The sequence below is a fragment of the Heterodontus francisci genome, chromosome 5 (assembly GCF_036365525.1).
Source record: "Heterodontus francisci isolate sHetFra1 chromosome 5, sHetFra1.hap1, whole genome shotgun sequence".
NCBI classification, from domain to species: Eukaryota; Metazoa; Chordata; class Chondrichthyes; order Heterodontiformes; family Heterodontidae; genus Heterodontus; species Heterodontus francisci.
Genome location: NC_090375.1, coordinates 6,195,451 through 6,211,870, shown reverse-complemented (window position 1 = coordinate 6,211,870; position 16,420 = coordinate 6,195,451). Strand labels below are relative to the sequence as shown.

Here is a 16,420-nt window from a genome sequence, read left to right as displayed (position 1 = left end):
AGAAAGAGAGCAACAATTCAGTTACGTGGAGAGACTGGAGAATCTGGGATTGTTCTCCTTAGAGCAGAGAAGCTTAATCGGAAATTTGTTTTTAGAAGTATTGAAAATTATGAAGGATTTTGTTTAGAGTAAATAAGGTGAAACTGCTTCCAGTGGCGGGAATATTGGTAACCAGAGGACACAGATTTAAGGCAAGTGGTAAAAGAATCAGAGGAGATGAGGATTTATTTTTTACGCAGTGAGTTGTTAGGAACAGGAGTGTGCAGCCTGAAGAGGCCGTGGAAGGATTAGATAAGCACCTGAAAAGGAGAAATTTGCAAGGCTATGGGGAACGAGTAGGAGAGTGGGATTAATGGGATAGCACAATGAACTTATGTGCTGTATAATTCTAGGAGTTGCTCCAATTTAGGGAGGGATAGAATGAGCCAAGATTCCTGATCCGTGTCTGAGATGCTCGGCCCTATCACTAGCCAGGAATTGGGTGAAGAGTTCACGACTCAGATTGGAGAGTAGTGGCAGCAGGTCTCTGTCCTCTGGTCACAGATGACTCTTGATTCATTGTTGATGCCTTTCTCCTCTTCTCTTCCAGTTCTTTGTGTCTGACGAGGAGTCAGAGAGTAGTTCCGTGCTCCCACATCCACCTGACCACAGCCCACAGCATCATGCCGCACAGCCTGTCCACATCAAGCCAGGGACGGTCAGTCAGCGCAACATGCCATTGTAAGTGCCAGGATTTGCCAACATTTATGTTCCCTCCTGAACACCACTTCCTGTTAGTGTATAGATCCACTAATAGCCTTTGGTGCTCATGTGAAATGGGTGATACTGGATCCATTGCTTCTCCTGCTGTTCTTTTCCACTGGTGTCAAGGTGTACAGGGGTTAAGGTTTGTGTTATTGGTCTGTGCAGGGGCAGTGAGGTTTGTGTATCAGTCTGTACAGCTGTGAGGTTTGTGTATTGGTCTGTACAGGGGCTGTGAAGTTTGTGTTATTGGTCTGTGCAGGGGCTGTGAGGTTTGTGTATTGGTCTGTAGAGGAACTGTGAGGTTTGTATATTGGTCTGTACAGGGCTGTGAGGTTTGTGTATTGGTCTGTACAGGGGCTGTGAGGTTTGTGTATTGGTCTGTACAGGGGCTGTGAGGTTTGTGTAATGGTCTGTACAGGGGCTGTGAGGTTTGTGTATTGGTCTGTACAGGGGCTGTGAGGTTTGTATATTGGTCTGTACAGGGCTGTGGGGTTTGTGTATTGTTCTGTACAGGGGCTGTGAGGTTTGTGTTATTGGTCTGTGCAGGGGCAGTGAGGTTTGTATATTGGTCTGTACAGGGCTGTGGGGTTTGTGTATTGTTCTGTACAGGGGCTGTGAGGTTTGTGTTATTGGTCTGTGCAGGGGCAGTGAGGTTTGTGTATCAGTCTGTACAGCTGTGAGGTTTGTGTATTGGTCTGTACAGGGGCTGTGAAGTTTGTGTTATTGGTCTGTACAGGGGCTGTGAAGTTTGTGTTATTGGTCTGTACAGGGGCTGTGAGGTTTGTGTATTGGTCTGTACAGGGGCTGTGAGGTTTGTGTAATGGTATGTACAGGGGCTGTGGGATTTGGGTATTGGGCTGTAAAGGGACTGTGAGGTTTGTGTGTTGGTCTGTACAGGGTCTGTGAGGTTTGTGTAATGGTCTGTACAGGGGCTGTGGGGTTTGGGTTTTGGTCTGTACAGGGGCTGTGAGGTTTGTGTATTGGTCTGTACAGGGGCTGTGAGGTTTGTATATTGGTCTGTACAGGGCTGTGGGGTTTGTGTATTGGTCTGTACAGGGCTGTGGGGTTTGTGTATTGGTCTGTACAGGGGCTGTGAGGTTTGTGTATTGGTCTGTACAGGGGCTGTGAGGTTTGGGTATTGGTCTGTACAGGGGCTGTGAGGTTGGTGTATTGGTCTGTACAGGGGCTGTGGGGTTTGGGTATTGGTCTGTACAGGGGCTGTGAGGTTTGTGTATTGGTCTGTACAGGGGCTGTGAGGTTTGTATATTGGTCTGTACAGGGCTGTGGGGTTTGTGTATTGGTCTGTACAGGGGCTGTGGGGTTTGGGTATTGGTCTGTACAGGGGCTGTGAGGTTTGTGTAATGGTCTGTACAGGGGCTGTGGGGTTTGGGTATTGGTCTGTAGAGGGGCTGTGAGGTTTGTGTATTGGTCTGTACAGGGGCTGTGAGGTTTGTATATTGGTCTGTACAGGGCTGTGGGGTTTGTGTATTGGTCTGTACAGGGGCTGTGAGGTTTGTGTATTGGACTGTACAGGGGCTGTGAGGTTTGTGTATTGGTCTGTACAGGGGCTGTGAGGTTTGTGTAATGGTCTGTACAGGGGCTGTGAGGTTTGTGTATTGGTCTGTACAGGGGCTGTGAGCTTTGTGTATTGGTCTGTACAGGGGCTGAGGTTTGTGTATTGGTATGTACAGGGGCTGTGAGGTTTGTGTTGGTCGGTACAGGGGCTGTGAGGCTTGTGTTGCTGGTTTGTACAGGGGCTGTGAGGTTTGTGTATTGGTCTGTACAGGGGCTGTGAGGTTTGCGTATTGGTCTGTACAGGGAATGTGAGGTTTGTGTATTTGTCTGTACCGGGGCTGTGAGGCTTGTGTTGCTGGTCTGTACAGGGGCTGTGAGGCTTGTGTTGCTGGTCTGTACAGGGGCTGTGATGCTTGTGTTGATGGTCTGTACAGGGGCTGTGAGGTTTATGTATTGGTCTGTACAGGGGCTGTGAGGCTTGTGTTGCTGGTCTGTACAGGGGCTGTGAGGCTTGTGTTTCTGGTCTGTACAGGGGCTGTGATGCTTGTGTTGCTGGTCTGTACAGGGGCTGTGAGGTTTGCGTATTGGTCTGTACAGGGGCTGTGAGGTTTGCATATTGGTCTGTACAGGGGCTGTGAGGTTTCCGTATTGGTCTGTACAGGGCCTGTGAGGCTTGTGTTGCTGGTCAGCTGTACTGGGCTCATTGACAGTGACATATTCGCACGGTCGAATGACCTGATGCTTGCTGTCCGTGCTCTGTAATGACCACTGGCGTGTGTGATCCCCAGCATATGTTGATCATAAGGAGAGATGACACCTGCCGCTAGTGAAATTTTGCTCAGCTCTGGGCCTCCAGTTTGATCCAAGGACACAGCTTTCATTGACCTGCATCTTCCCCTGCCAGCAAAAAGCATCGCTTCCAAGGTGACCGTTCCCGCCTCTGCCATAGGGCATATCGGTATGTGGCGTGTGCTGGGTCAGTGCCAGATGAGGGTGGTGCAGTCTTGAGAACATGATTGACAACAGAACCAGAGGGGCGACTGCCTGAAAGGGCACTGAAAGCAGATTCAGTAGTAACCTTCAAAAGGGAATTGGATAAATGCTTGAGAAGGAAAAACTTTCCGAGCTATGGGCAAAGAGCGGGGCCAGGGGAGGTTAGACTAATTGGCCTATGCACAAAACACAGCATGGTGGCTGTGGTTTATCACCGTGTTGAATGTGGTGTATTACTCCTACCTTATGTTGAGAGCTGCAGTCTCCACAGTTTGGAAGCAATGTTTCATAAAGGACCCACTTAACCTGTTAAAAAGGAGAAAATCAAGTTACGTTCTTCTTGTGTTGAATCGCAAAGAAAGGGAACTTTGTGTTCTGTATTATGAAGAGAGATTCCCAGAACTTGGCAATGTGGGGATGTATGAAAATCCAGAGGGCCAGTGAGAATATTTTTACACAGCGCTTTGTTGTGATCTGGAATGCACTGCCTGAAAAGAAGGAAATTCAATAATAACTTTCTAAAGGGAATTGGATAAATACCTGAAAAGAAGAAATTTACAGGGCTTTGGGGAAAGAGCAGGGGGGAGTGAGACTAATCGGAGAGCTCTTTCAAAGAGCCAGCACAGGCACAGTGGGCCAAATGGTCCTTCTGTGCTGTATCATTCTAACTCCATTTCCTATGTGAAGCTGAGAGCTAATTGACTACATTTCCAACTCTCCCTTCACCCCCTCCCCCCTTCCTCCATCCTCTTACCCTCCGTCCCCTCACCGTCCCTCCTCAGAACCAGTTTTATATGTGGCAGTTCTGGACTCTAACCTGGACAATAAACATTACAACAAGTGAGACATTTACCTCATAGCTGCTGCAATCAGTTGAAGATCAGCAGATTACAGATTCTGTTCGTCAGCATCTTATCTATAAGGGTAGAGGTGGAGCTGCAGTTTATTCCCATGTCTGTTGGTGATGGAGGTGGGCAGTGACAGTCCATCCAGCTAGAGTTTGAGTGGTGTTCAGTCTTGCAGCCTGGCAGGTATGCGTGGGCCAGGACATGGTGCTGTTCATTTCAGAAGACACACCAGATCTGTTCCTCATAAATTGTGCTCTCTCCCAGGGCTTCATCCCCTGGTTCTCCAGAAAAAGCTCGAAGACCCCCTCAAGCTCACTTTTTGTCTCTCTCCTCCCCGTTCTCTCTCAGTTGTTCACCCTCATGCTTGCAGCTGCTCCCTTTTCAGCATTTAACCCTGCTCTTTTTGCCTCCTTTCTCGTTCTGTGGCACAGTAATTGACAGCTGTCTACTAGCCTGTCTAGGTCAGTGTTCTTCATGTAGTGCCTGGACAGACAGTGACACAACTGCCAAGTTTGATCGCCTCCCACCAGAAGCTCACACCGTTTCCACTACAGGTGAGGTGAGAGTGACTGCCCTTGACATCAAGGCAATTTTGACCGAGTGTGGCATCAAGGAGCCCTCGCAAAACTGAAATCAATGGGAATCAGGGGGGAAACTCTCTGCTGGTTGGAGTCATACCTAGCACAAAGGAAGATGGTTGTGGTTGTTGGAGGTCAATCATCTCAGCCCCTGGACATCACTACAGGAGTTCCTTAGAGTAATGTCCTAGGCCCAAGCTATCTGCAGCTGCTTCATCAATGACCTTCCCTCCATCATAAGGTCAGAAGTGGCAGTGTTTCTTGATAATTGCACAATGTTCAGTACCATTTGCAACTCTTCAGATACTGAATCAGTCTGTGCCCACATGCAGCAAGACCTGGACAACATTCAGGCTTGAGATGGTAAGTGGCAAGTAACATTTGTGTCGCACAAGTAACACCTCCCCTTGACATTCAATGACATTACCATCACCAAATCCCCCACCAACTTCCTGCGGTCACCATTGACCAGAAAATTACTGTGGCTACAAGAGCAGGTCAGAGGCTGGGAATTCTGCAGCACAGTGGCGCAGTGGTTAGCACTGCAGCCTCACAGCTCCAGCGACCTGGGTTCGATTCTGGGTACTGCCTGTGTGGAGTTTGCAAGTTCTCCCTGTGACTGCGTGGGTTTTCGCCGGGTGCTCCGGTTTCCTCCCACAGCCAAAAGACTTGCAGGTTAATAGGTAAATTGGACATTGTAAATAGTATATGTAGGTGGTCGGGGAATTGAGGGGATGTGAGAGGGTAATGGGATTAATGTAGGATTAGTATAAATGGGTGGTTGATGGTCGGCACAGACTCGGTGGGCCGAAAGGCCTGTTTCAGTGCTGTATCTATATATAAATAAATAAATAACTCACCTCCTGATTCCCCAAAGCCTGTCAACCATCTACAAGATACAAATCAGCAGTGTGATGGAATAATCTCCACTTGCCTGCGTGAGTGCAGCTGCAACAACGTTCAAGAAGCTCAACAGCATCCAGGATAAAGCAACTCATTTTATTCACATCCCATCTACGGCTTAAAATATTAATTCCCTCCCCCACCGATGCACAGTGGCAGCAGTGTGTCCCATCTACAAGATGCACTGCAGCAACTCACCAAGGCTCCTTCGACAGCACCTTCCAAACCCACGACCTCTACCAACTAGAAGGACAAGGGCAGCAGACGCATGGGAACACCACCACCTGCAAGTTCCCCTCCAAGTCACACACCATCCTGACTTGGAACTATATTGCCATTCCTTCACTGTTGCTGGGTCAAAATCCTGGGACTCCCTTTTTCATAGCATTTTTGGTGTACCTACACCCCATGGACTGTAGCAGTTCAAGAAGGTAACTCACCACCACCTTCTGATGAGGGCAGTACAGTTGCTGTGGTGTACATGGACTTTGAAAAGGTGTTTGATACAGTGCTGCACAACAGACATGTGAACAAAGTTATGGCTCATAGAATAAACAGGACAGTAGCAACATACGGAATTGGCTGAGTGACAGGAAACAAAGAGTAGTGATTAATGGATGTTTTTCAGGCTGGAGGAAGGTTTGTAGTGGAGTTCCCCAAGGGTCAGTGTTGGGACCCTTGCTTTTCCTGATATATATTAATGACCTAGACCTTGTGTACAGGGCACAATTTCAAAGTTTGCAGATGATACGAAACTTGGAAGCATTGTGAACTGTGAGGAGGATAGTGTAGAACTTCAAAAGGACATAGACAAGTTGGTGGAATGGGAAGACAGGTGGCAGATGAAGTTCAATGCAGAGAAATGTGAAGTGATACATTTTGGTAAGAAGAACATGGAGAGAGAATATAACATAAAGGGCACAATTCTAAAGGGGCCACGGGACAGGTTGAGAGAGCGGTTAATAAAGCATACAGTATCCTGGGCTTCATTAATAGGGGCATAGAGTACAAGAGCAAGGAAGTTATATTGAACTTGTATAAGACACTAGTTTGGCCTCAGCTGGAGTATTGTGTCCAGTTCTGGGCACCGCACTTTAGAACAAAGAACAAAGAAAATTACAGCACAGGAACAGGCCCTTCGGCCCTCCAAGCCTGCGCCGATCCAGATCCTCTATCTAAACATGTCGCCTATTTTCTAAGGGTCTGTATCTCTTTTCTTCCTGCCCATTCATGTATCTGTCTAGATACATCTTAAAAGACGCCATCGTGCCCGCGTCTACCACCTCCGCTGGCAACGCGTTCCAGGCACCCACCACCCTCTGCGTAAAGAACTTTCCACGCATATCCCCCCTAAACTTTTCCCCTTTCACTTTGAACTCGTGTCCTCTAGTAATTGAATCCCCCACTCTGGGGAAAAAGCTTCTTGCTATCCACCCTGTCTATACCTCTCATGATTTTGTACACCTCAATCAGGTCCCCCCTCAAGCTCCATCTTTCTAATGAAAATAATCCTAATCTACTCAACCTCTCTTCATAGCTAGCACCCTCCATACCAGGCAACATCCTGGTGAACCTCCTCTGCACCCTCTCCAAAGCATCCACATCCTTTTGGTAATGTGGCGACCAGAACTGCACGCAGTATTCCAAATGTGGCCGAACCAAAGTCCTATACAACTGTAACATGACCCGCCAACTCTTGTACTCAATACCCCGTCCGATGAAGGAAAGCATGCCGTATGCCTTCTTGACCACTCTATTGACCTGCGTTGCCACCTTCAGGGAACAGTGGACCTGAACACCCAAATCTCTCTGGACATCAATTTTCCCCAGGACTTTTCCATTTACTGTATAGTTCACTCTTGAATTGGATCTTCCAAAATGCATCACCTCGCATTTGCCCTGATTGAACTCCATCTGCCATTTCTCTGCCCAACTCTCCAATCTATCTATATTCTGCTGTATTCTCTGACAGTCCCCTTCACTATCTGCTACTCCACCAATCGTAGTGTCGTCTGCAAACTTGCTAATCAGTCCATCTATACTTTCCTCCAAATTATTCATGTATATCACAAACAACAGTGGTCCCAGCACGGATCCCTGTGGAACACCACTGGTCACACGTCTCCATTTTGAGAAACTCCCTTCTACTGCTACTCTCTGTCTCCTGTTGCCCAGCCAGTTCTTTATCCATCTAGCTAGTACACCTTGGACCCCATGCGCCTTCACTTTCTCCATCAGCCTGCCATGGGGAACCTTATCAAACGCCTTACTGAAGTCCATGTATATGACATCGACAGCCCTTCCCTCATCAATCAGCTTTGTCACTTCCTTAAAGAATTCTATTAAGTTGGTAAGACATGACCTTCCCTGCACAAAACCATGTTGCCTATCACTGATAAGCCCATTTTCTTCCAAATGGGAATAGATCCTATCCCTCAGTATCTTCTCCAGCAGCTTCCCTACCACTGACGTCTGGCTCACCGGTCTATAATTACCTGGATTATCCCTGCTACCCTTCTTAAACAAGGGGACAACATTAGCAATTCTCCAGTCCTCCGGGACCTCACCCGTGTTTAAGGATGCTGCAAAGATATCTGTTAAGGCCCCAGCTATTTCCTCTCTCGCTTCCCTCAGTAACCTGGGATAGATCCCATCCAGACCTGGGGACTTGTCCACCTTAATGCCCTTTCGAATACCCAACACTTCCTCCCTCCTTATGCCGACTTGACCTAGAGTAATCAAACATCTGTTCCTAACCTCAACATCCGTCATGTCCCTCTCCTCGGTGAATACCGATGCAAAGTACTCGTTTAGAATCTCACCCATTTTCTCTGACTCCAAGCATAACATTCCTCCTTTGTCCTTTAGTGGGCCAATCCTTTCTCTAGTTACCCTCTTTCTCCTTATATATGAATAAAAGGCTTTGGGATTTTCTTTAACCCTGTTTGCTAAAGATATTTCATGACCCCTTTTAGCCCTCTTAATTCCTCGTTTCAGATTGGTCCTACATTCCCGATATTCTTTCAAAGCTTCGTCTTTCATCAGCCGCCTAGACCTTATGTATGCTTCCTTTTTCCTCTTAGCTAGTCTCACAATTTCACCTGTCATCCATGGTTCCCTAATCTTGCCATTTCTATCCTTCATTTTCACAGGAACATGTCTCTCCTGCACGCTAATCAACCTCTCTTTAAAAGCCTCCCACATATCAAATGTGGATTTACCTTCAAACAGCTGCTCCCAATCTACATTCCCCAGCTCCTGCCGAATTTTGGTATAGTTGGCCTTCCCCCAATTTAGCACTCTTCCTTTAGGACCACTCTCGTCTTTGTCCATGAGTATTTTAAAGCTTACGGAATTGTGATCACTATTCCCAAAGTAGTCCCCTACGAAAACTTCAAGCACCTGGCCGGGCTCATTCCCCAACAGCAGGTCCAGTATGGCCCTTTCCCGAGTTGGACTATTTACATACTGCTGTAGAAAACCCTCCTGGATGCTCCTTACAAATTCTGCTCCATCTGGACCTCTAACACTAAGTGAATCCCAGTCAATGTTGGGAAAATTAAAATCTCCTATCACCACCACCCTGTTGCTCCTACATCTTTCCATAATCTGTTTACATATTTGCACCTCTATCTCACGCTCGCTGTTGGGAGGCCTGTAGTACAGCCCCAACATTGTTACCGCACCCTTCCTATTTCTGAGTTCTGTTCATATTGCCTCACTGCTCGAGTCCTCCATAGTGCCCTCCTTCAGCACAGCTGTGATATCCTCTTTGACCAGTAATGCAACTCCTCCACCCCTTTTACCTCCCTCTCTATCCCGCCTGAAGCATCGATATCCTGGGATATTTAGTTGCCAATCATGCCCTTCCCTCAACCAAGTCTCAGTAATTGCAATAACATCATACTCCCAGGTACTAATCCAAGCCCTAAGTTCATCTGCCTTACCTACTACACTTCTTGCATTAAAACAAATGCACCTCAGACCATTTAGGAAAGATGTGAAGGCCTTCAAGAGGGTGCAAAAAAGATTCACGAAAATGGTTCCAGGGATGGAGAACGACAGTTATGAAGATAGATTTTAGAGGTTGGGACTGTTTATCTTGGTGAAGAGAAGGCTGAGAGGTGATTTGATAGAGGTATTCAAAATCATGAGGGGTCTGGACAGAGTAGATAGTGAGAAACTGTTCCCACTCGTGAAAGGATCGAGAATGAGAGAACACATATTTAAAGTGTTTGGTAAAAGTGACATGAGGAAAAACTTTGTCACGCAGCGAGTGATTAAGGTCTGGAATGTGCTGCCTGAGAACGTGTTGGAGGCAGGTTGAATTGAAGCATTGAAAAGGGAATTAGACTGTTATGTGAAAAGGAAGAATGTGCAGAGTTATGGGGAGAAGGCAGGGGAATGACACTCAGTGAAATGCTCATTAGAACCAGTGCAGACACGATGGGCCGAATGGCCACCTCCTATGCTGTAACAGTTCTGTGATTCTAAAGGTGAATTAGGGATGAGCAATAAATAAAAGCAAAATAATGTGGATGCTGGAAATCTGAAATACAAACAAAGTGCTGGAAAAACTCAGCAGGTCTGGCAACATCTGTGGAGAGAGAAACAGTTAACGTTTCAGGTCTGTGACCTTTCAACAGAACTGGCAAAGGTTAGAAATGTCTTTGAGCAAGTGAAAAGGGGGAGGGAGGGGGAAGAAGAACAAAAGGGAAGATGTGTGATTGGGCAGAGGGCAGGAGAGATTAAATGAGAAAGATGTCAAAGAACAAAGGCAAAGGAAGTGCTAATAGTTGTATGAAAAGACGAAGCATTTAGTCCAGAGAGTGTGCTAAAGGCAGCAGAATGAACAGCGCTGTCCGAAAGCAAAAACCTGAAAAACAAGTTTACAACAGATACATGGTTTAAAAAAAAGAATAAAATAAAAAAGACAGTCATGCTGTGAAATTGTTGAACTCAACGGCGTGAGTTAAAATGGCAAGCAACCAGAAGCTTCCAGTTCACTACTCTGCTCCCATGCAAACGTTACTGTCCTGGGCCTGCTGCAGTGTTCCAGTGAACATCAACGCAAGCTCGAGGAACAGCATCTCATCTACCGATTAGGCACACTACAGCCTTCTGGACTCAATATTGAGTTTTATAATTTCACAACATGACTGCCTATTTTATTTTATTCTATACTATTTATTTTTTAACCATGTGCCTGTTGTAAACTTGTTTTTCAGGTTTTTACTATTGGACAGAGCTGTTCATTATTCTGCCATTAACACTCTCTAGATTAAGGCTTTGTCTTTTCATACAACTATTGGCATTCCCTTTGCCTTTCTTCTGTGACATCTTTGTCATTTAATCTCTCTTCCCTCTGCCCAATCACACACCTTCCCTTTTGTTCTTCTTCTTCACCGCCCCCCCCCCCACTCCGCCTTTCCTCTTGCTCAAAGTCTATTACATTTCTAACATTTGCCAGTTCTGATTAAAGGTCACTGACCTGAAACGTTAACTCTGTTTCTCTCTGCACAGATGCTGCCAGACCTGCTGAGTATTTCCAGTATTTTCTGTTTTACATGGGCAATAAATACTGTCCTTGGCATTGACGCTCAAATCTCACGAATGAATAAGAAAAAATTCCCTATCGGACAACAGCTGTGAGGCCAGCCAATGGTAGAAACACTCATGGAGCCGTTCGTAGGATCCTTATGACTTCCTACTGAGATCAGCTAAGTACACAGTCCAGGGATTCACTTTGTTGCATCGCCCATTTCTGCTGCTGCCTCATCCACGCTGTTGTTAACTCCAGGTTTGACTATTCCAGTGCTCCTTGCTGGCCTCCTACCTTTTAAAACATGTGAAACTGGTAAGTGTTGATGTTCAAAGAGACTTGGGTGCGCTTGTACAAGGAACTCAGAAAGTTAGCATGGAGGTACAGCAAGCAATTAGGAAGGTAAATGGCAGGTTGGCGTTTATTTCAGGGGATTGGAGTACAGGAATAGGGAAGTCTTGCTACAAGTGTACAGGGTTTTGGTGAGACCACATCTTGAATACTGTGTGCAATTTTGGTCTCCATATCTAAGAAAGGATATACTTGCATTAGAGGCAGTACAGTGAAGGTTCACTAGATTGGGATGAGGGGGTTGTCCTATGATGAGAGGTTGAGTAAATTGGGCCCATAGTCTCTGGAATTTAGAATAATGAGAGGTGATCTCATTAAAACATACAGGATTCTGAAGGGGCTGGATAGGGTAGACACTGAGAGATTATTTCCGCTGTTTGGGGAATCTAAAACACAGGGGCACAGTCTCAGGATAAAGGGCTGATCATTTAGGACTGAGATGACTTGAAATTACTTCACTCAGAGGATTGTGAATCTTTGGAATTCTCGACCCCAGAGGGTGTGGATGTTCCATCGTTGAATATATTTGCAGCTGGGATAGACAGATTTTTGGTTTATCAGGGAATGAAGGGATATAGGGAGCGAGCGGGAAAGTGGAGTTGAAGCCCTTAGGCTTCAGCCATGTTCGTCAACAATGATCGTATTGAATGGCGGCGCAGTCTTGATGGGCCATATTGTCTACTCCTGCTCCAATTTCTTGTGTTCGACCCTCTCTAAAATTTAGCTCATTCACAAGTGTGCTGCTGGTGTCGTAACTTGCACCAAGTCCCGTTCATCCATCATCCTTGCGTTCACTGACTTGCATTGAATTCAAATTGAAAATGCCCACATTTGTTTTCAATCCCTTCACGACTTTGCTCCTCCCTATCTCTGTAATCTCCAGCCTTACACCCCTCCTTATTTCTGTAACCTCCTCCAGCCCTTTGCCTATCTCTTAACTTACTAACCTTACACCGCTCCCAGCTCCCAGAACGCTCTGTTTCTCTGGCTTTGGCTTCTAGTGATTTTTTTATATTCAGTCATGGGATGTGGGCATTGCTGACAAGGCCAGCATTAATTTCCCTTTCCGAATTGCCCTTGAGAAGGTGGTAGTGAGCTGCCTTCTTGAACCGCTGCAGTCCTTGGGATGTAGGTGTACCTACAGTGCTGTTAGGAAGGGAGTTCCAGGATTTTGATCCAGCGACAGTGAAGGAACAGCGATATAGTTCCAAGTCAGGATGGTGTGTGGCTTAGAATCATAGAAAGTTTAAGGCACATTCTGTGTCGGCTGGAAAACGATCCACCTATTCTAATCCCACCTTCCAGCATTTGGTCTGTAGCCCTGCAACTTACAGCACTTGAGGTGCATATACAGACTCCTTTTAAATGAGTTGAGGGTTTCTGCCTCAACTACCCTTTCAGGCAGTGAGTTCCAGACCCCCACCACCCTCTGAGTGAAAAGGTTTTTCCTCATCTCCCCTCTAATTTTTCTACCAATCACTTTAAATCTATGCCCCCTCGTCACTGACCTCTGCTAAGGTGAATAGACCCTTCACCTCCACTCTATCCAGGCCCCTCAAAATTTTGTACATTTCAATCATATCTCCCCTCAGCCTTCTCTGTTCCAAGGAGAACAACCCCAGCCTATCCAATCTTTCCTCATAGCTGCATTTTTCCAGTCCTGGCAACATCCTTGTAAATCTCCTCTGTACCCTCTCTAGTGCAATTACATCCTTTCTGTAATGAGGTGACCAGAACTGCACACAGTACTCAAGTTGTGGCCTAACCAATGAGTTATACAGTTCCAGCATAACCTCCCTGCTCTTGTATTTTATACCTCGGCTAATAAAGGAAAAGATTCCATATGCCTTCTTAACCACCTTATCGACCTGCCCTGCTACCTTCAAGGATCTGTGGACATTCAATCCAAGGTCCCTCACTTCCTCTACACTTCTCAGTATTTTCCCATTAATCGTGTATTCCTTTGCCTTGTTTGACCTGCCCAAATGCATCACCTCACACTTCTCCAAGTTAAATTCCATTTGCCACTTTTCTACCCATCTGACCAGACCATCAATATCTTCCTGCAGCCGAGAGCTATCCTCCTCACTATCAACCACACGGCTGATCTTTGTGTCGTCTGCAAACTTCTTGATCATTTACATCCAAATCGTTTATATAGACCACAAAAAGCAGGGCATCCAGGACTGAGTCCTGCGGAACGACACTGGAAACAGCCCTCCAGTCACGAAAACACCCATCAACAGCCTTTGTTTCCTGCCACTGAGCCAGTTTTGTATCCACCTTGCTGCATTTCCCTGGATCACATGGGATTTTATTTTTTTCACCAGTCTGCCATATGAGACCTTGTCAAAAGCCTTGCTAAAATCCATGTAGACCACATCAACTGCACCAACCTCATCTATCGTCCTTGTTACTTCAAAAAATTCGATCAGGTTGGTCAAACGTGATCTTTGTTTAACAAATCCATGCTGACTATCCTTGATTAACCTGTGCCTTTCTAAGTGACAGTTTATCCTGTCTCTCAGAATAGATTCCAATAATTTGTCCACAACTGAGGTTGGACTGACTGGCCTGTAATTATTTGGTCTATCCTTCCCTTTTTAAACAAAGGTACAACGTTAGCAATTCTCCAATCCTCCGGCACCACACCTGTATCCAGTGAGGACTGGAAAATGATAGTCAGACCCTCTGCTATTTCCTCTCTTGCTTCTTTTAACAGCCTAGGGTACATTTCATCTGGCCCTGGTGACTTATCAACTTTCAAGGATGCTAATCCCATTAATACTTCCTCTCTCCCTATGTTTATCACATCCAATACTTCACACTCTTCCTCCTTAACTACAATATCTGCATCGTCCCCCTCTTTTGTGAAGACAGACGCAAAGTATTCATTAAGAACCATACCAATATTTTGCGCTCCTACCCATAGGTTACCTTTTTGGTCTTTTATGGGCCCTACACTCTCCTTAGTTATCCTCTTACTCTTAATGCATTGATAAAACATCTTTGGGTTCACCTTGATTTTGCTTGCCAATATTCTTTAATGCCCTCTCTTTGCTTTCCTAATTTCCTTTTTGATTTCACCCCTCCACTTTCTATATTCCTCTCGGCTTTCTGTAGTATTGAGTTCTCGGTGTCAGACATGAGCTTTCCTTTTCTGCCTCATCTTACCCTGTAAGCTCCTCGACATCCATGGGGCTCTAGATTTTGCCACCTCACCCTTTTTCTTTGTGGGAAAATGTTTACTCTGAACCCCTTGAATCTCCCATTTGAATGCCTCCCACTGTTCTGACACTGATTTACCTTCAAGTAGCTGTTTCCAGTCCACTTTCGCTAAATCACTCCTCAGTTTAGTAAAATTGGCCTTTCCCCAATTGACAACACTAACTCCTGTTCTATCTCTGTCCTTTTCCATAATTATGTTAAAACTGACTGAATTATGATCACTCCCACCAAAATGCTCTCCCACTGCCACTCCTTCCACCTGCCCGTCTTCATTTCCTAAAACTAAGTCTAAAACTGCACCCTCTCTTGTTGGACTTGCTACATACTGGGCAAAAAACTTCTCCTGAATGCACCTCAAGAATTCTGCTCCCTCAATTCCTTTCACACTAAAACTTCTTCTTCTTTGGCCTCCTTGTCTCGGGAGACAATGGGTAAGCGCCTGCAGGTGGTCAGTGGTGTGTGGAGCAGCGCCTGGAGTGGCTATAAAGGCCAATTCTAGAGTGACAGACTGTTCCACAGGTGCTGCAGATAAAATTGGTTGTCAGGGCTGTTTCGCAGTTGGCTCTCTCCTTGCGCCTCTGTCTTTTTTCCTGCCAACTGCTAAGTCTCTTCGACGCGCCACACTTTAGCCCCGCCTTTATGGCTGCCCGCCAGCTCTGGCGATCGCTGGCAACTGACTCCCACGTCTTGTGATCAATGTCACAGGGCTTCATGTCGCGTTTGCAGATGTCTTTAAAGCGGAGACATGGACGGCCGGTGGGTCTGATACCAGTGGCGAGCTCGCTGTACAATGTGTCCATCTTCCATGCGGCTCACATGGCCAAGCCATCTCAAGCGCCGCTGACTCAGTAGGGTGTATAAGCTGGGGATGTTGGCCGCCTCGAGGATTTCTGTGTTGGAGATAGGGTCCTGCCACCTAATGCCAAGGATTCTCCGGAGGCAGCGAAGATGGAATGAATTGAGACGTCGCTCTTGGCTGACATATGTTGTCCAGGCCTCGCTGCCATAGAGCAAGGTACTGAGGACACAGGCTTGATACACGCGGACTTTTGTGTTCCGTGTCAGTGTGCCATTTTCCCACACTCTCTTGGCCAGTCTGGACATAGCAGTGGAAGCCTTTCCCATGCGCTTGTTGATTTCTGCATCGAGAGACAGGTTACTAGTGATAGTTGAGCCTAGGCAGGTGAACTCTTGAACCAGTTCCAGAGCGTGGTCGCCGATATTGATGGACAGAGCATTACTGACGTCCTGTCCCATGATGTTCGTTTTCTTGAGGCTGATGGTTAGGCCACTAAAACTATCCCAGTTATTATTGGGGTAGTTAAAGTCCCCTCCTATTACTGCCTTATTGTTCTTGCACTTCTCAGAGATTTGCCTACATATCTGCTCTTCTATCTCCCTCTGACTGTTTGGGGGTCTATAGTGCACTCTCAGTAGTGTGACTGCCCTTTTTTCGTTGCTTAGCTCAATCCATATGGCTTCATTCGATGAACCTTCCAACATATCATCCCTCCTCACAGTTGTAATAGTTTCCTTGACCTAAATTGCCACTCTCCCTTCTTTCTTATTCCCCCTCCCAATCACTTCTGAAAATCCTGTAACCAGGAACATTGAGCTGCCATTTCTGTCCCTCCTTAAGCCGCGTTTCTGTCTATCTGTGCCCTCAGCTCATCTGCTTTATTTGCTATACTCCTTGCATTGAAATAAATACCCTTGAG

The 16,420-nt window shown here is 46.2% G+C and overlaps 1 protein-coding gene across 10 annotated transcripts in view; it reads left to right on the top strand.

Annotated features, from left to right (window-relative positions):
• Nucleotides 1-16,420, top strand: part of LOC137369700 (anion exchange protein 2-like) — a 405,213-nt gene that overhangs the window by 232,847 nt on the left and 155,946 nt on the right. For all 10 annotated transcript variants that reach the window (XM_068031052.1, XM_068031042.1, XM_068031050.1 and 7 more), the window contains one exon: nt 590-720. In XM_068031052.1, the coding sequence (XP_067887153.1) occupies nt 590-720 (131 nt within the window). The remainder of the gene's footprint in view (nt 1-589; nt 721-16,420) is intronic.